At 63.6% G+C, this 14,522-nt stretch overlaps 1 protein-coding gene across 1 annotated transcript in view; it reads left to right on the forward strand.

Annotated features, from left to right (window-relative positions):
• ZC3H3 (zinc finger CCCH-type containing 3) overlaps window positions 1-14,522 on the forward strand; it is an 82,117-nt gene that overhangs the window by 27,289 nt on the left and 40,306 nt on the right. Inside the window, exon 4 of the mRNA XM_047726294.1 lies at window positions 6,035-6,188. Within this exon, the coding sequence (XP_047582250.1) occupies window positions 6,035-6,188 (154 nt within the window). The remainder of the gene's footprint in view (window positions 1-6,034; window positions 6,189-14,522) is intronic.

Here is a 14,522-nt window from a genome sequence, read left to right on the forward strand (position 1 = left end):
CATGGGAGGGTTTGGGGTGTGAGAATAGCGCTCCCTGTGGAAGGCTTCTCTGTGCTCCCCTGTCGTCGGGAGGGGCTGCCCCACCGCGCCCCCACCCTGGCCTGCCTCTCCAGCGTCCTGCAAGGCTGCTCTGCTGCAAGGTTCCGTGTCCACTGCACGGCTCTCCTGCAGCTGGGGGTTGGGGCACTCCGGGGCACCTCCTGCTACCGAGAAGACCAGGGGCCTCTGGGCTGACCTGCGCCTCCGTCCCCTACCCCGCCAGGTAAGCGTGGGAAGGTAAGGGCCTGGCTCTCTGGGGACCCTTTCTCAGCTCAGGGTCTGTGGGCTGCTTGTCGCCTGCACACTGTCTGGACCCACCTGTCCTGCTTGGCCCAGCCTGTCCCCATGTCTGTCCGTGTCACTGTCCCTGGGGTGACACAGAGTCTGGGAGCAAGGTGAGGCCTCGGCCGCAGGTGTGAGCCAATTGCCACCCTTGAGGCAGTGCAGGGCAGGGCTGACCCCGCGCTAGCCAGCTCCTCCCTGGGTTCCAGTAGCCCCTGGAGGCCCCTCCCCATGTCTACCAGGAGAAGCCAGAGCACTGGCCGCCTAGAGCCTGTGGCCATGCTGTCCCCTCTCTTTGACCCCACTCAGGGTCCTCCTTCCCGGCCCAGGCTGGTGGACTCACTGCTGGGGGTGCTTCCCGGCAGTCCCGCCTGTGGGGTGCACCTGTTTGCACATGGGGGGGCTTCCCGTGTGGTCGCAGCTGGCAGCGGGAGGCTGGTCTGGGAGTCTTGCTCTTGCTGGAGAACGGGGTTGTGGCCACGGCCTGCCCTGAAGGCCGTGGGCGCCGAGGCACAGGCACAGGCCTTGCAGAGAGGGGATCTGGGGGTGGGCCCCACACCATCAGCCTTCAGCGTGCCGGGGCCTCCTGCCCTCTCTCTGGGGTGCACCAGCAGCCCCACGGCCAGGTGTTGGCCCGCATCTTTGCCCAGGAGGAGACTGGGCTGGTTCCCACGGCTCGACACCCTGGCTACCCTTGTCCCCTCTCATCTGCCTGATGCCAGAGCTCCCCCTCCCGGGGTTGAGGACTCCAGGGCCAGATCCTGACCCAGGCCACAGCTGGTGCCTCCTCTGGAACTGTCTGGGAGGAAGACCTTTCCGACCACGGAAGAGCGCGTCTGGGCGTGTGGAGGCCTGTGATTGGCACCTACAGGCCCTGGGCAGCCAGGGGCCCCTGCGCCCATCCCAGTGAGGGGCACGGGTGGCTGGCGGTACGGGGACAGTCCCGCTGCAACCTGAGCCGATGAGGAGTGGAGGATGGTTTAGGAGCAGAAGAGCAGCCGCTGTGGCTCCTGAACTGTGGAGCCGCAGTTGGTCTTCAGCCAGCGAAAGGCGTGGGCCGTTTGGGGGTGCTGACGTGTCCGCGTCGCCATCTGGGGAGCAGAGCCAGCAGTGGGCACGAGAGGTGGGTCTCAGCGAATTGTGCCCTGGGGAGCCAGGGCCGGTGGGAGGCCCACCACCGCAGCCTCCCCGGCAGCCGGGCTCCCCATCCCCAGTCGGGGGGCTCTCTCCCCTCACCATGTTGCCGTGGCCCTGAAAAGCTGGGGGTCTGGGGCCTGGCCTGGTGCCCCTCCTTGAGGAGCACAGCTGGGTTTCTGGGCAGATTGGCTGCTCCGTGCATGGGTCTCCAGTCCTGCTCTGCGGGCACAGGTGGCTCATGTGGCTGATTCTGGTGAATTCTGTGTTCGGGTACTGGTCACTGGCTTTCTGCTCAGCGGTCCCATCCCCTAGTTGGCATGAAGGGCCAGAGGCGGCCATGCCCTTGGGCTGTACCTCCACCAGCAACACCCCGGCTGCCTCATGCTGCCTGGCCCCCAGAGCCTTAGGGGAGAGGCTTCTGGAACAGGGTGGAAAGCCCGGATGTGAACTGATCAGCCGCCTTCCTGTGGCGTCCTCAGCCTCTTGCCCAGTTGGCCTCTTTCTGGAGGCCCCGGTGCCCCCATCTGTGGCCTGTTGCTGGCGGCGGGGTAGGGAAGCTGTGGGGCCTGGGACATGTGGTCCCTGCCCCCCTCCCCCGCCACCAGGCCTTTCCCGAGGGAGCCAGACGAGGACAGCCGGGTGCTGCAGGGGACACTTAGTGGCCCTGGGTTGGCCGGGCCTATTTTGGATGCCCGCCCACCAGCTGGTCGCATCTTTGCATATCTTTGCACAGAGCTTTTATCTTTTCCTTATTCGTTAAACAATTGTGAAATTAGCAACTCATTTTCTACCTAGTTATTGCCCTTTGAAGTTCCATAAAAATCTGAACTCCGTCTCAACTCCTGCTCTGCGGTAACACAGAGAGAGAGCCGTGACCTCCGTGGGCTAGGTTCTGCCATCTGTGGTGGCTTCTCAGGCGGGGCGGGGGGTTGGCGAGCTGGGGCCAGGGATTGCTGCAGATGAGCCGGGCCTCGGTCCTCCTTTCTCTGCCGCCCGCCTAGTGCCCAGCAGCTCTGGGAGGGACTGGTGAGGGACTGGCCAGGGGCTGGCGTGCTCCCTGCTTTCGCAGCTGGATCACGGAGGGCTGCACATGCGGGGCTCGGCACTCGGGTCCCAGGCGCTGTGGACCTCGGCGGCCTCCCCCTACCCCGGCAGCGGGCCTGCCTGTGTGTGCTGTACCTGTCCTGGGCACAGGAAGGCCCCTGGCGGCCTGGGCGTCTCCCCCACCCCCGCAGGGCCCCTGAGCGGGGGAACACGGGGAGGCCAGCCCCGGGGCCGACTGCAGGCACGCGGGCTCTGCTGATAGATGGGCTCATATCCCACTCAGATATGATGCCAGCAGTTTTTTTGTAGTTTGTCTTCCATTGCGGTAGTAAAGTTTTTAATTAGGAAAGCTAATGAGATCGATTAGTCATTAGAAGTGACCTCTGCACAGCAGGGCGGAGAGGGCTGTGTGTGTGGGCCTGATAACGTGGCGCCCGGGCCTCGTTGGCAATAAAGGCGCGAAGGGTTTGATTTGAGTGAAATGTGCCACAGGGAATACATCATGCGGAGAAAAAAAATTACAACCCTGGGAGTCTGTAATGAAGGGAATTAAACCCACATCCTATCTCAATAACATGATTATCTACACAAACCCTCCACCAGCCAGGAGGAATGGCAGGCTACTGGGGCTGCCTTCCCAGCCACAGGGTCGGGGCAGGGCCTGGGTGCCTGCAGCTCGGGGACACCGCCTCCCGGCCTGGCTGCACAGGCCCTCCAGCTCCGGAGCTGGACACCCCCGCTCCCTCCTGCCCCAGCTTCCTGGTCCCCGAACGCCGGGTGCGACTTCAGGATCCCTACGTCCGTTGGCCATGTGGGCATACCGCCCATCTCCCTCTGTGCCCTTGGCAGGGATGCCCCAGACAGTCTTCCCGGGGTCACGGTCATGAGCATTTCCACTGCCTGTGTCCAGCACTGCCTGTCGGGGAGAGACGGGGAGCAGGAGTGGCTTGCAGGCCACAGTGGGGGCAGGGCATGGGTAGGTGTGCCCCCTCTCCCCTCCACCTCCACCTGGTGGAGGCCTGACGGTTGCCAATGTGAGGGAAGCTGACACCAGCGGGCCTTTTAAGAGGAGATCTGCCTTATCAGTTTGTGCTTTCCTAGAAATGGTAATGGAGCACTAATAAGTAAAATGCAGTAAGTTAAGCAAAAAATTGGCTTCACAATAGGCCTGCACTGTGCAGGAAGGCATTCTACGCGCTGCTGCCTGTTAGCTTGAATGCAGAGCCTGGGCCTTTGGGCATGGGGTCTGGGGGGCTTCCTGGAGGAGGTGGCAGGGTAGTGCATTTGGAAGGGGGGAGCAGAGCTGGGCTGGGCTCAGGGTTCCCTGTGCTCAGGAGGAATGGGATGAGGGTGGTGAGGCAACCGTGCCCCCAAGCAGGAATCTGGCCACAGAGGGCTGCGTGGCGCTAGTGGGGGGGGCACCTCACATCCCAGAGCAGGGGGGTGTGGATGCCCTGGGAGGCCCCTCCGCCGGGGTCAGGGGCTGTAGGCATGTGTGCCATCCAGATGCAAGGGCTGTGGGAGCAGGGAGGCTGTGGGCCTGGGGGACTTAAAGGAAGTCTGTTAGCTGGACAAGGTGTTACCGATTTTGTTTGGTCTATCCTCGCCTGCAAGACCTTGAACATTCAGTTCAGCAAATGTTTGTCTACTGACGCCTGCTGTACGCCAGGCTCTCCCCTATGTCCCAAGAGTGCGTGGGGTGGCCAGAGCTAGAGGTCCGCCCACTGTGGCCGCTCAGCAAGGCCAGCTGTCCCTGGGGACACCGTGTTGCCTTTGCTTTTCCTTTTTCTCCATGAGTTCCCAGAGCTGCTGCTTTTGGAGGGAGACAGAATGAAAGAGAGAGGCAGGGACAGAGACGAGTGGGGGAGGGGGACCTGTCCTGTTGCTGGGGTGTCTGGCCCGGCCTCGCCTGCGTGTGTCATGGCTCCCTTTGGTGGGTGGCAGCCATATGGGGACAGAGCTGTGCCCCGCTTCGCGCACTATGGGCCTCGAAGCCCCATGTCCGAGGGGCTTCCACACTCTCCTTGGTCTGGCAGCAGAGGCAGATCCTCTGGTCTGGGGGCACTCGGGAGGCTGTGAACCACGCTGTGTCCTGGCCTGGCCGTGTGGGTGCATGGGAACCCTGGCAGAGGGTGGGGGGACACCTGCAGGAGGGGCTCTTCTGACATCTGGACCAGGAGGCAGGGTACCAGTCACCAGGCAGTCACCGGCCGTGGCGGGCAGTGGCACCTATAGGGTAGGCTCGTCCTGCCTGCTCCCAGCCAGCTGGGAGGGTGCCGTGGGCTCCAGCGGGCTGGGCAAGCCTGGAGAGGTCTGTGGGCCACGGTGCAGATGTGGGGCCTGGCTGCGGGCGAGAGGTCTGTTGGGTCCAGGGCTCCCAGGGATGAATTCTAGATGCTGTCTGTAGACCCGTAAGGGCTCCTTGTGGGCTGGTGATGGGGAGGTTCCCAGTCCGGCTCGGGATTTGTGGGTGCTGGGAGGGTGCCTCTTGGGGCCCAGGGGAGCAGACAGAGGTTGTGGTGCGCTGGCCTTGCTGTCAGAGGAGTGGAGGGGCTGCCACGGGGCACGGTTGGGGGATCTGGGGGTTTGGGGCTGTCACGTGTCTGCCCTGCGCCCTCTCCTGGGTAGTCCTGGACCCTGGGCGCACTTCTTCCAAAGGGTCACAGGTCGGCTCTGGTGCTGATGCTCCAGCAGCGAGACCATGTGTGTTTTCCTGGTGGCCTCGTGGCGTGCACGCCCCCCACCACGGGCCCGGCTGCCTGGGGGTGGCGTCGCCTTCAGTTCTTTGTGTGGGTGTCTCTGTGGGTGGGAGTCCCGGGCTGGTGGCCTCCCTTCCCGGCCATGCTCCCGGGCGCTGGGCGGCCAGGTGGGATGGAGCCAGGCGGAGCCCGCAGGGTGCTGGGTCCCAGCGCGTGTCCCACAGGGTAGCTTCCCGGAGAGGCCGTGGGCCGGGCGGGAGCGGCTTCAGCGCCTGCGTCCGTGCTGCGTTCACTTTAATTATCTGGGCAGTTAGAGCCGTAGATTATGAGAGCCGGGCAATTAGGTACATTCCTCGAAGCTGTGGAGAAATTGCCGGCTATCAAGTGGAGGGGAACTCGGGCAAAACAGATCCCTGGTAATTGCATGAAACATTCAGCAAGAAAAGAGCTGTGGCGCTCGTCACCCCGCAAGGTGTTATGAAAACAGTGGTGATTAAATACATAAATCTCTGTGAGCATGGGGGGGTGCCCGGAGAGGGTGGTGAGCACTCTGCACCCCTGGCCTCCCGGACCCGCCTGCGGTGCACCCCCCCCCCGCCCGCCCACCGCTCACAAGAAGCTCTGGGGACTGGGGCCTGCCCGTGCTGCCGCCCCTTTCGGCTGGCCTGGGAGGCTTGGCTGCTGCCTTCCCTGCCCCTGTCACCTCGGGGGCCTGGGCCCAGCTCTCCTGCAGCCCTGGGGGTGCATGTGCACCTCGAGGGGAGGGCCCGGGGGAGGCGAGAGGAGGGCCTGCTTACCTCCTCTGATCTGCTCTGTGTGGGTTTTCTCCACAGCGTCTGGTCCGCACGCCCTGCGGAGCCCTCCCGCCGGCAGAGAGATCAAGACCCGCTACCGCATTGTCAAGAAGACGACGGCGTCCCCTCTCAGCGCCCCCCAGGCTCCCCCGTCCCTGCCCTCCTGGCGAGCACGGCGGCTCTCCCTATCCAGGTAGGAGGCTCTCATCCAGGCTGCCACGGGCCCGGGGCCTGCTGGGGCCGAGCTTGCCACGCGGAATTGCTGGGCCCACAGTTTGCTAGCGGAGGAACGGGCTCGTTTTTCCGTTCAGCGGTCTCTGTCCCGGACATACAGCCGGCCTGTGTGGGCTGCGTGCACGAATGCGTGAGCCCCCCACCGTTGTCAGGAAGCTGCCAGCTGGCGGGCGATGACCGAGGGAACAGCCACCGTCCAGACTGGCGAGGTCATGCCGAGCTGCACCTGGGCGTCCTTCACGCGGAGACTTCCGGTCAGAGTCTGGGCCCCGAGTAGTGCCCCGGAAGCGGGGAGCTGCAGTGCAGGGCTGGAGGTGAGGCTGTGGGCCCCTCCGTGCTGCCCCCGTGCGCAGCAGCCTTGCTCTAGGCTGCTTCTGGCTGACCACGTGCAGGCCGGGGGCAGTCCCCCTTTTCTGGGTGCCCCAAGCCCGGAAACGAGAGGGCTCGTAGGGGCAGCAACATTAGGGAACCAAAGCTGGGGGCTCTCTCTCGAGCCTGCTCAGCCTTGTGGCCTCAGGAGATACAGCGTGGGGTGCAGCCCCTCCTTCAGTGACAGGGTGACAGCTCTGGCGGGTGGGGGGAACCAGGCAGTGGCAGACCCTCCCTCTGTCCTCTCATCACCCCCCACCGGGAGCCTACTTCCTCGGGAAGCAGTGTGGGAGCTCCTTCTCCTGGCTTCCGCGGGCACTCTAGGGCACGTAACTTCTGGCTAGAGGCTGTGGGGCAAGGGATCGTTGTGCTCCGAGGGGCTGGACCACCTCTAGTCCTGGGCAGGGGCCACCCCGCTAGCCTACTCTGAGCCTTCCCCACCTGTGGATGCCGGGCTCTAGGGCTGTGAAAGGAGCCGCCGCCTGCCGGCCCACGGCTCATGTCCTGGCAGGACACCCAGGCAGGCAGCAGCACCCACCACCCTCCTCCCTTACCATGAGGCTGCATTGAACTTGGCCCTGCTGCCAGTTTTTCTGGAGACAAGGGCTGCAAGTATATTTTAAATTAATTTTACTGCACTTTTTGTAATATTTTTGTTTTAAATAGATTTATAAGTATCTTGGGGGCTATTTCTACAAATTTATGAAGATAATTTTCACTCTCTCGATAAGATTAAATTTACACCTGCTATTTCCATATTAATTCACAGTGCTAAGTGGGTCTAATTTTCTTCCGTTCTCCTATCTAGTGAGCATGGCCTTTCCTAATGCAATTTCCCCCTCACTAAATCACTGTGATTGGGAGTCATGATCGAGCTAAATTAACTTAAATTAATTTACTTAATAAGAGCCCCAGATCATCGTGAATGAGGTTCAGATTTATTGATTCCTGCTCGTGCCTCCCCTCCTGCAGTCCGCATTCCAGCCCCACATCGAGCCCCTTCGAGGCCCCGCCTCTCCCCGGGGGTGTGGCTGGGGGCTGACGGTAGCTTCTGTCTCAGAGTGCCACCGAGGCCCCTGCTTTGGGCTCCGCTGGGCCAGTGCTGAGCTGGCTGGGCCCCGCGGGGGTCACCGAGCAGAAACAGGAGCCAGGCCCTTGGGGGCGAGGGCTGATGGGTAGGTGGGGGGTGGCCGGGTGCACTGCTGTGCGGTAGCCGCCTTGTACAGCCGGAACATCAAGCCCATTAGGTAGAGAACAGCCTAGTCAGCCCAGGACGGGGAATATGCCTTCGCCCCAGTGTGGGAACTGCAGAGCCATGTGGGTAGGCCTGTGAGGTCGGACCTCGGGTCAGGTAGGTGTGGGTGCCCCAGGCCAGGCTGCGAATGGACAGGCCCAGATCCAGCTGCCAGCCTGCACGTCCACTGTGCCCTGTGAGCTCCTTACCCTAGCGGAGACGGCGCTGGGCCAGCTGCTTTGTAGGGAGGGCCGTGGCTGTCTGGGTACCCTGGCACAGGGGCCCACCTGTGGGTCTGGTGGGTGGGAACAGTTAGGGCGCCGTCCTGGCTGGCTCCGTGCAGCCCTCCCCCAGGCCGTGCTGGGGGCCACACGGCTCAGGTCCCATAGCCCTGGCTTGTGCTGGACGGCTGCAGGCTCAGGCCAGGTCCCCAGGTGCTGTAGGCCTTTGAACCCGCCCTGTGCTGGCAGGCATGGCCGAGCCCACCCTCCGGATGGCTGCACGTCAGCTGAGGCCGCGTGTGGAGGCTTTGCTCACTGGGTCTCTGTCTGCCCTGACCATGTTGCCTCAGGCATGTCAGACATGGCCTGAGTTCAGAGCCCTGGATTCCTGGGACGCCGGGCCGCTGGGCTCGGTGGGCTTGCCGGGCCTGCAGGCTGAGGGGGTGGCTGTTGAGGGCTGAGTGGCTCAGGGTCCCAAATGTGTCTGCCGGTGGACTGGGCTTCCTTTGCCCAAGGTCACCTGGACCCTGGGGGGCTGCATTGTCAGCAGAGCAGCTGCTGCTGGTGCCTGCCGGTGCCTGCCGGTGCTCTGGGCTGCACACGCCTGGGCTTGGCTTGTTGAGGCAGCAGAAAAGGCCCGTCTCCGGGGCCGGCGGCCCGTGTGGGGCCCACCTTCCTGCCGCCTTCAGCTCCGTCAGTGGGCCCCATGGCTTTGTGTGGCCAACTGGCCTTGGCTGTGGCTTTGACCTCTGCCTTGGGCATCTGTGGGCTCTTCAGCTTTTCCCTGGGCAGAAGGAGGGGTTGAGCTGGTGGTGGGGCCCCGGGCAGTGTGGGATCAGGGCTGTGGTGGTGAGAAAGCACGTAGCCAGCCTGAGCCCACGGGCCATGAGCCCTCTTGGGGCCTCCTGCTCTGTACCCACCTCAGAGGAGAACACCCCTGGGGGGTGCGGCAGACAGGCCCTAGCAGTCCTAGAAGGTGGGAAATAAGGCTGGTGACCCAGGAGCCAGGAGTGCCAGCGCTGGCCCCAGATCACACCCTCCTGCAGACACTCGCTGCCTCCCCGGGGAGCCTGCGGGATGCCGGGGAGTAGCACAGGCTATGTGACCTGGGGCAGGCAGGAAGGCGGGGGGCAGGGCTCTTGGCCCAGGGAAACCAGGCATCCTGAGCACTGCCCTGAAGCTAATGGCCAGTGCCTGCCCTGCTTGTTCCAAGGGATGGCACCGCTCATTGTGGTCGGGGGGATGACTGCACTCGGTCCGGTGCCACCGGGGGCCTGGTGTTAGTTAGCATGACTATGGAGACCACGGGGCTGGTGCCACCCTTGACCCTGGAGGCTGGGTCCAGGATCCATGACTCCCTCTGCCAGTGGAGTTGGAGAAGAGCAGCCCTTCCTGGCGAGGACTCTTAGCTGCATTGGAGGGCTGTGTCTGTGGTACCTGCCAGTCCCCCTCCCCCCGGGCTGGCAGGCTCCTGGCCTTGGGCCGCCTGGATGCGGGGACAGTGGCTGATGGCCCTGGAGGCTATGGGCCACATCGTTTCGGGACCTGCAGGAGGCCGGGCTGGGCCCCTCGGACCACGTACTGCTGATGCCCAGAACCAGCCCCGGGGTGTGGGGTGCCCTGGGGGGCGGCAGTGGGTCCTGGAGCACCCCGGGGGGCTGAGGCTCGCGCTGAGCATGGGTTCGTGTTCTTGTTCTCAGATTTGCGGATTTGCCTGTGCCCTCAGCGGCGGCTCCCGGCGAGGTCATTAATCTGAACTGAAGCTAAAATGTGACTTATATCCCTAAAGTGCCTGTCGCTTTTTTTCTCTTTCCAAATTCATTTGACGTGACAGCGCGGAGCAGGCGGGGGCCGCTGCACTCACGCGGCCGAGGCTGGAGGCCGCGTGGTCCCGGCTACAAATGGTGCTGTCAGCACCGCGCGGGCCGCCTCGCTCCGGGCTGTTTTATTTTTGTGTCTGTGCGGTAAATCTTAAGTAATCTCCGCTGGTTTGACGAGCTTCGGGCTGCGATTTTGAAGGCTCTGAAATGCTTTTCCCAAGTGACGTCTCATTAAAGAGGAGTCGAGCTGGAGGAGGGGCTGCGTCCTCTGGGGGCCGGCTGTGGGGTCCCCTGTGCTCCCCCCATGCCCAGCCGCGGCCGCGCTCCGCTGTCCGCCTGCCCCGGGACCGGGCTGTCGGGCACAGCTCTGAGGCCGGCGTCTGGGGTCGGGGTGGCGGCGCCACGGGCTCCCGGCCCGGCTGCAGAGAGCCGCGTTCTCACCACCGCCCCACGAGGCAGAGACCGCGCTTGAGGGTCTGCACCGTCCTGTGGGGCAGCAGTCCATCGTGGGGCGCCATCCTTGCAACTGTAGCCCTGAGCCCCTCTCACAGGCGCGCCTCCCGACACCGCCCCACTGCGGGGCTCGAGGTTTGATTCTTTCGGGGAATGCCTGCCCCTCCCCAGACCTGCCCTCACCGGGCCCATGGACCTGGGGCTCCCACAGCCTCCCGACCTGCCCCGAAGGCTGTGGCGGTGAGAGGAGCTCTGAGGGAGTCCCCCCTCAGGGGCGTGCCCCCTCCACGTCACGGCCATACCCCAGGCCTGGCTCTAGCGAGGGCCCTGCTTGGTGGTGTGCCCATGGGTCCCTCCCGCTCAGCCCAGGCCAGGACCTGTGACGGGGCTAATAGCCTGGGACTAGGCGACAGGGCTCCCCCGTAGGCAGAGGGGTGCCACCGTCCAGTGCTGGGCCCACTTGGCCCACAGTGCTCCACTCCAGCTGGAGGCAGGCACCTCCATGGGGTGGTCAGGGCTGGGAAGGGTGCACAGGGCCACAGGACACCCAGAGAAGGCCTCTCTAGGAGTCGGGCGGCTGTGGTTGGTGTGGGCCGAGCTGCAGGGGCTTTTTGCGGGGACCTGGGGAGGGAGCCCAGAACATTTCGCTCAGAGGGCAGAGGCCGCTGGAGGGTGGTGTTGAAGTTGGGCCCTGAGCCCTGCTGCTGGGCTGGTAGGGGTGTGGGGCGCATTAGGGAGTCTGTGGCCCTTCCGCCTGGCAAACCCCTTTCCCAGGCTGCGACTGCCGTGTTCAGGCCCAGGCATGTGCCGTGGCCAACCTTGATCTTGACCTTGCTAGCATGTTCCTGGGGGTACCTGCCTGCCCCACCTTCCCTCTGATGTGGAGCCTGGGAAGCCTTCACCATGCCCGGCTCCCCCAGATGCCCTGTGAAGGCAGCCTCTGTCCCAGCAGCTGGAGAAGGGTACCAGGCCAGGCACGGCTCCCACTGTCCGTGAATGTGCTGAGAGACTGTGGCCAGGGCAGCAGGACTTTGAGTTGGTTCTGTCACAAGTAGAAGTGTCCCCATCAAGGGAAGAGAGCTGTCTGGCAGCTTTCCCACAGGAGCCAGCTGGGGTCTGGGTGTGGGACGCCTACTCCAGGTGTGGCCTGCTCTGTGCCACGGGCCGTCAGGGCGGTCCTGCTTTTCTGTCAGATGCAGGGAAGGCCTGGCCTGGATGCTTCTGGGGTTCTGCCCAGCTGGGTATGCTCGTGGGATTTTCCACGAGCGTTTTTCCAGAGGGTGAGAGCAGCTCGGGAGGATCCCCCGACGTGTGCCGCGGGGACTGCTCTCTGCCCCGAACAGGCTCTCCTTGCTGGACTCAGGTGTGGGTATGTGCCTGCTTGTCCTGCCCAGGCTGCATGTGCCTGACCCCCAGGAATGGCCTGTTCCCTGGGCGCTGGGCAGGCGCTGCAGCCCACTCTTCTGCTCGATGGTGCCTGAAGAGCCCACAGGCCCCTGGTCCTCTCCACCCAGGGAGGAGAGTGTGGGGGCATCACCGTCCACATCTGGGGTTCCCAGTACTGACTGGGATGGCTAGGCCTGTGGGGGGGTGACCCCCACTCACCTCCGTGTCCGCGGTCCCCTCAGAGGGCAGCGGGGAGAGCGAGGTGAGAGCCACCCACTGGATATGGACCATGTAGGTGGCTTGTTGGTGTCTGGGCCAGGGGCACTCGGTGCAAAGGGGCGCCTGACCACACCAACAGGGGCTTCTAAGCCCCGAATGCGGTGGGAAGATGGCCTTGGACCCAGGCCAGATTGGGGCTGGTTTGAGTCCTGGCTCTTAACTGGGTGGTACTTGAGCCGTCTCCCTCCCTGGTTCCTGGCGGAACGGGGTGGGAGCACCCAGGCCGGCCTCCAGTCCGAGGTTTATGGAGGCTGTCCCGGGTCAGGTTGCCACCTGTCCGGAAGCTGTGGCCCGGTAGGGAACAGACCCTGAGCTGGCAGTGGCAGAATGTCCCCGGGCCAGCGTGCTGACACGTGTGGCAGCCTGGGATGTGTGCGTGTCGCCCAGGCCTGGCTGCAGTGAACGGGAGGTGGCGGGCTCACCGCTGGCAGAGGAAATGGCACCCCCGCATGAAGCCTGAGCAGGAGGCCAGGCAGGTTCAAGGACGGCGGCTTGACTGGGCCTCGGGCGGCAGGGCCTAACCGTACCCCGGAGCCCGTTGGGCAGCCTCGACTCGGCAGGGCAGGGCAGGCAGCAGGTGACCCTGGCTCTGCTCCTGCCCTGGGGCGTCTGGCCACCCAGGACCATGCTGGCCCTGGTGCGGCACGTGTTGCCGGCGCGTGTCTCCAGCCAGCCTGGTGGGCAGTCGTGGCCTGGCTGCCGCCTGCCTGAGGCAGATGTGCTCTGGGGCTGGCGCCCAGGTTACTTTCTTGCATTTAGTTTTTTTCAGTAACTTCATTTCGATATATTTTTGTACGTAGAGAAAAGTTGCAAAATTTGTGTTCCTCACCACAGTTCCTGGAGTATTCACGCTTTGCCCCATCTGCCGTAGCATTCTCTCCCTCCCTTCGTGGACAACCGTCCATGGAGGAGCTGGAGACTCGGTGCCTCTTGACTGGCCATTGAGGTGCGGTCCCCAGCCTGGGGAGGGCCGCCTGGGGGCAGAGAGGGCTGTGCGTCCCGTGGCATTTGGGCGTTGCGTCTTGTCAGAGTCCTGGAGTCCGGCCCTCACCTGGCTCCATCTTTCGTGACCCTGATGATTTGGAGAACGGGGGCCAGGCGCTTCCTGCGGCGTCCCGGGCTTGGAGGCCACTGTGAGCATGAGGAGGCTCTGATGTGCTTTCAACAGGAATGTCGCCGCAGCGCTGGGTGGCCCCTCCGTGCGGCCCCGGGGCCTGGCGTCCGGCTGCCTGGTGCTGGTGTGAGCCTGAGTGTCCGGTTGGTCGCTGGACGCTCACTCCAGGTGTTGGCAGAGAGGCCTGTCAACCCAGCGCCGAGCGTTGCGTTCCTGCTTCACCTGCGCCTTCCAGACCCTTCATGATTTCTGCCCGTGTCCCCTTTTGTACCAGCTGGAGGGTGTCCTGCCAGGAATCCCTGTCCCTTCTCCCCCACTGCTGCGCATGCTCATTTATCTGTTTCTAACAGTGTGGACTCCAGATTCCTACTGGGAATGCTGAGACCCGACAGTCTGTAATCGGTTCTCATAGCGATTCACTTTAACCCTCAGTTTGTTCCATGTGGCCCGTGGAAGCCCCTTTGAGGAGCCTGGGTCCTTGCCATGTGGCTCCCCCGTGGCTTCCAGGCTCACCAGGAACGCTCCCTCCCCCAGCCCGGGGCTGGCCACCTGCCTGCAGAACCCGGCACCTGGTAGCGCAGGGGCTCCGGAGGCTCACGGCCCCCCACTGCGAGGGTGTCGTGGCCCTGGGGGCACGGGGGTGCGTGGAAGGGGAGTCTCAGCAGGGTCGGACCCTCTTGAGTCCGAGTCTGCACACACCACTGTCTGGGCGGGCTCTGGTGCGCGCGCTCACACCGCCGGTTCCGCTCAGTGCCGGGCTCCCTCCTGCTTCCCCTGCGGCGGCCTGCTTGGGGCTCTTAGGCGATGGGGTCAACTGCTCCCAGGGTCACCTGCTCCCTTATTCTCAGGATGTGCACTCGCTAGAGCTCCCCATTTGTTTACAGGTCTTTTTAAGCTAAAGTTTACATCCAGTGAGATGCAGGAGTCCAAACGTACGGAGCTTAGACTTTTGACCAATGACGCGCCTGTGTCGGTTGGATCCCGGTCAGGGTCAGGACTCCTGCCGCCCTGAGTGCCTTTGCGCTCTCCCCGTCGCCAACCCACATCCAGGATCCCAGGATGCCTGTTCTGACCCTGACCCGCTGCCCCGCGTGACTTGCAGGGCTGGAGCTGAGATCCCCCACGCATCCCTCTGCCACCCTCCCCTCCCCGGCTCTGGCCCATGGCCCCCACGTGCCGTGAGTGCCAGGACTTCACTTTTTTTTTTTTTTTTTTTAAATAAGAACTTATTTATTTATTTGACAGAGATCAGAAGCAGGCAGAGAGGCAGGCAAAGGGGGAAGCAGGCTCCCCGCTGAGCAGAGAGCCTGATGCGGGGCTCAATCCCAGGACCCTGAGATCATGACCTGGACTGAAGGCAGAGGCTTAACCCGCTGAGCCCCCCAGGCGCCCCCGGACTTCACTTTTTTTTTTTTTT

This window comes from Lutra lutra, chromosome 4 (assembly GCF_902655055.1).
Source record: "Lutra lutra chromosome 4, mLutLut1.2, whole genome shotgun sequence".
In the NCBI taxonomy this organism is placed as follows: Eukaryota; Metazoa; Chordata; class Mammalia; order Carnivora; family Mustelidae; genus Lutra; species Lutra lutra.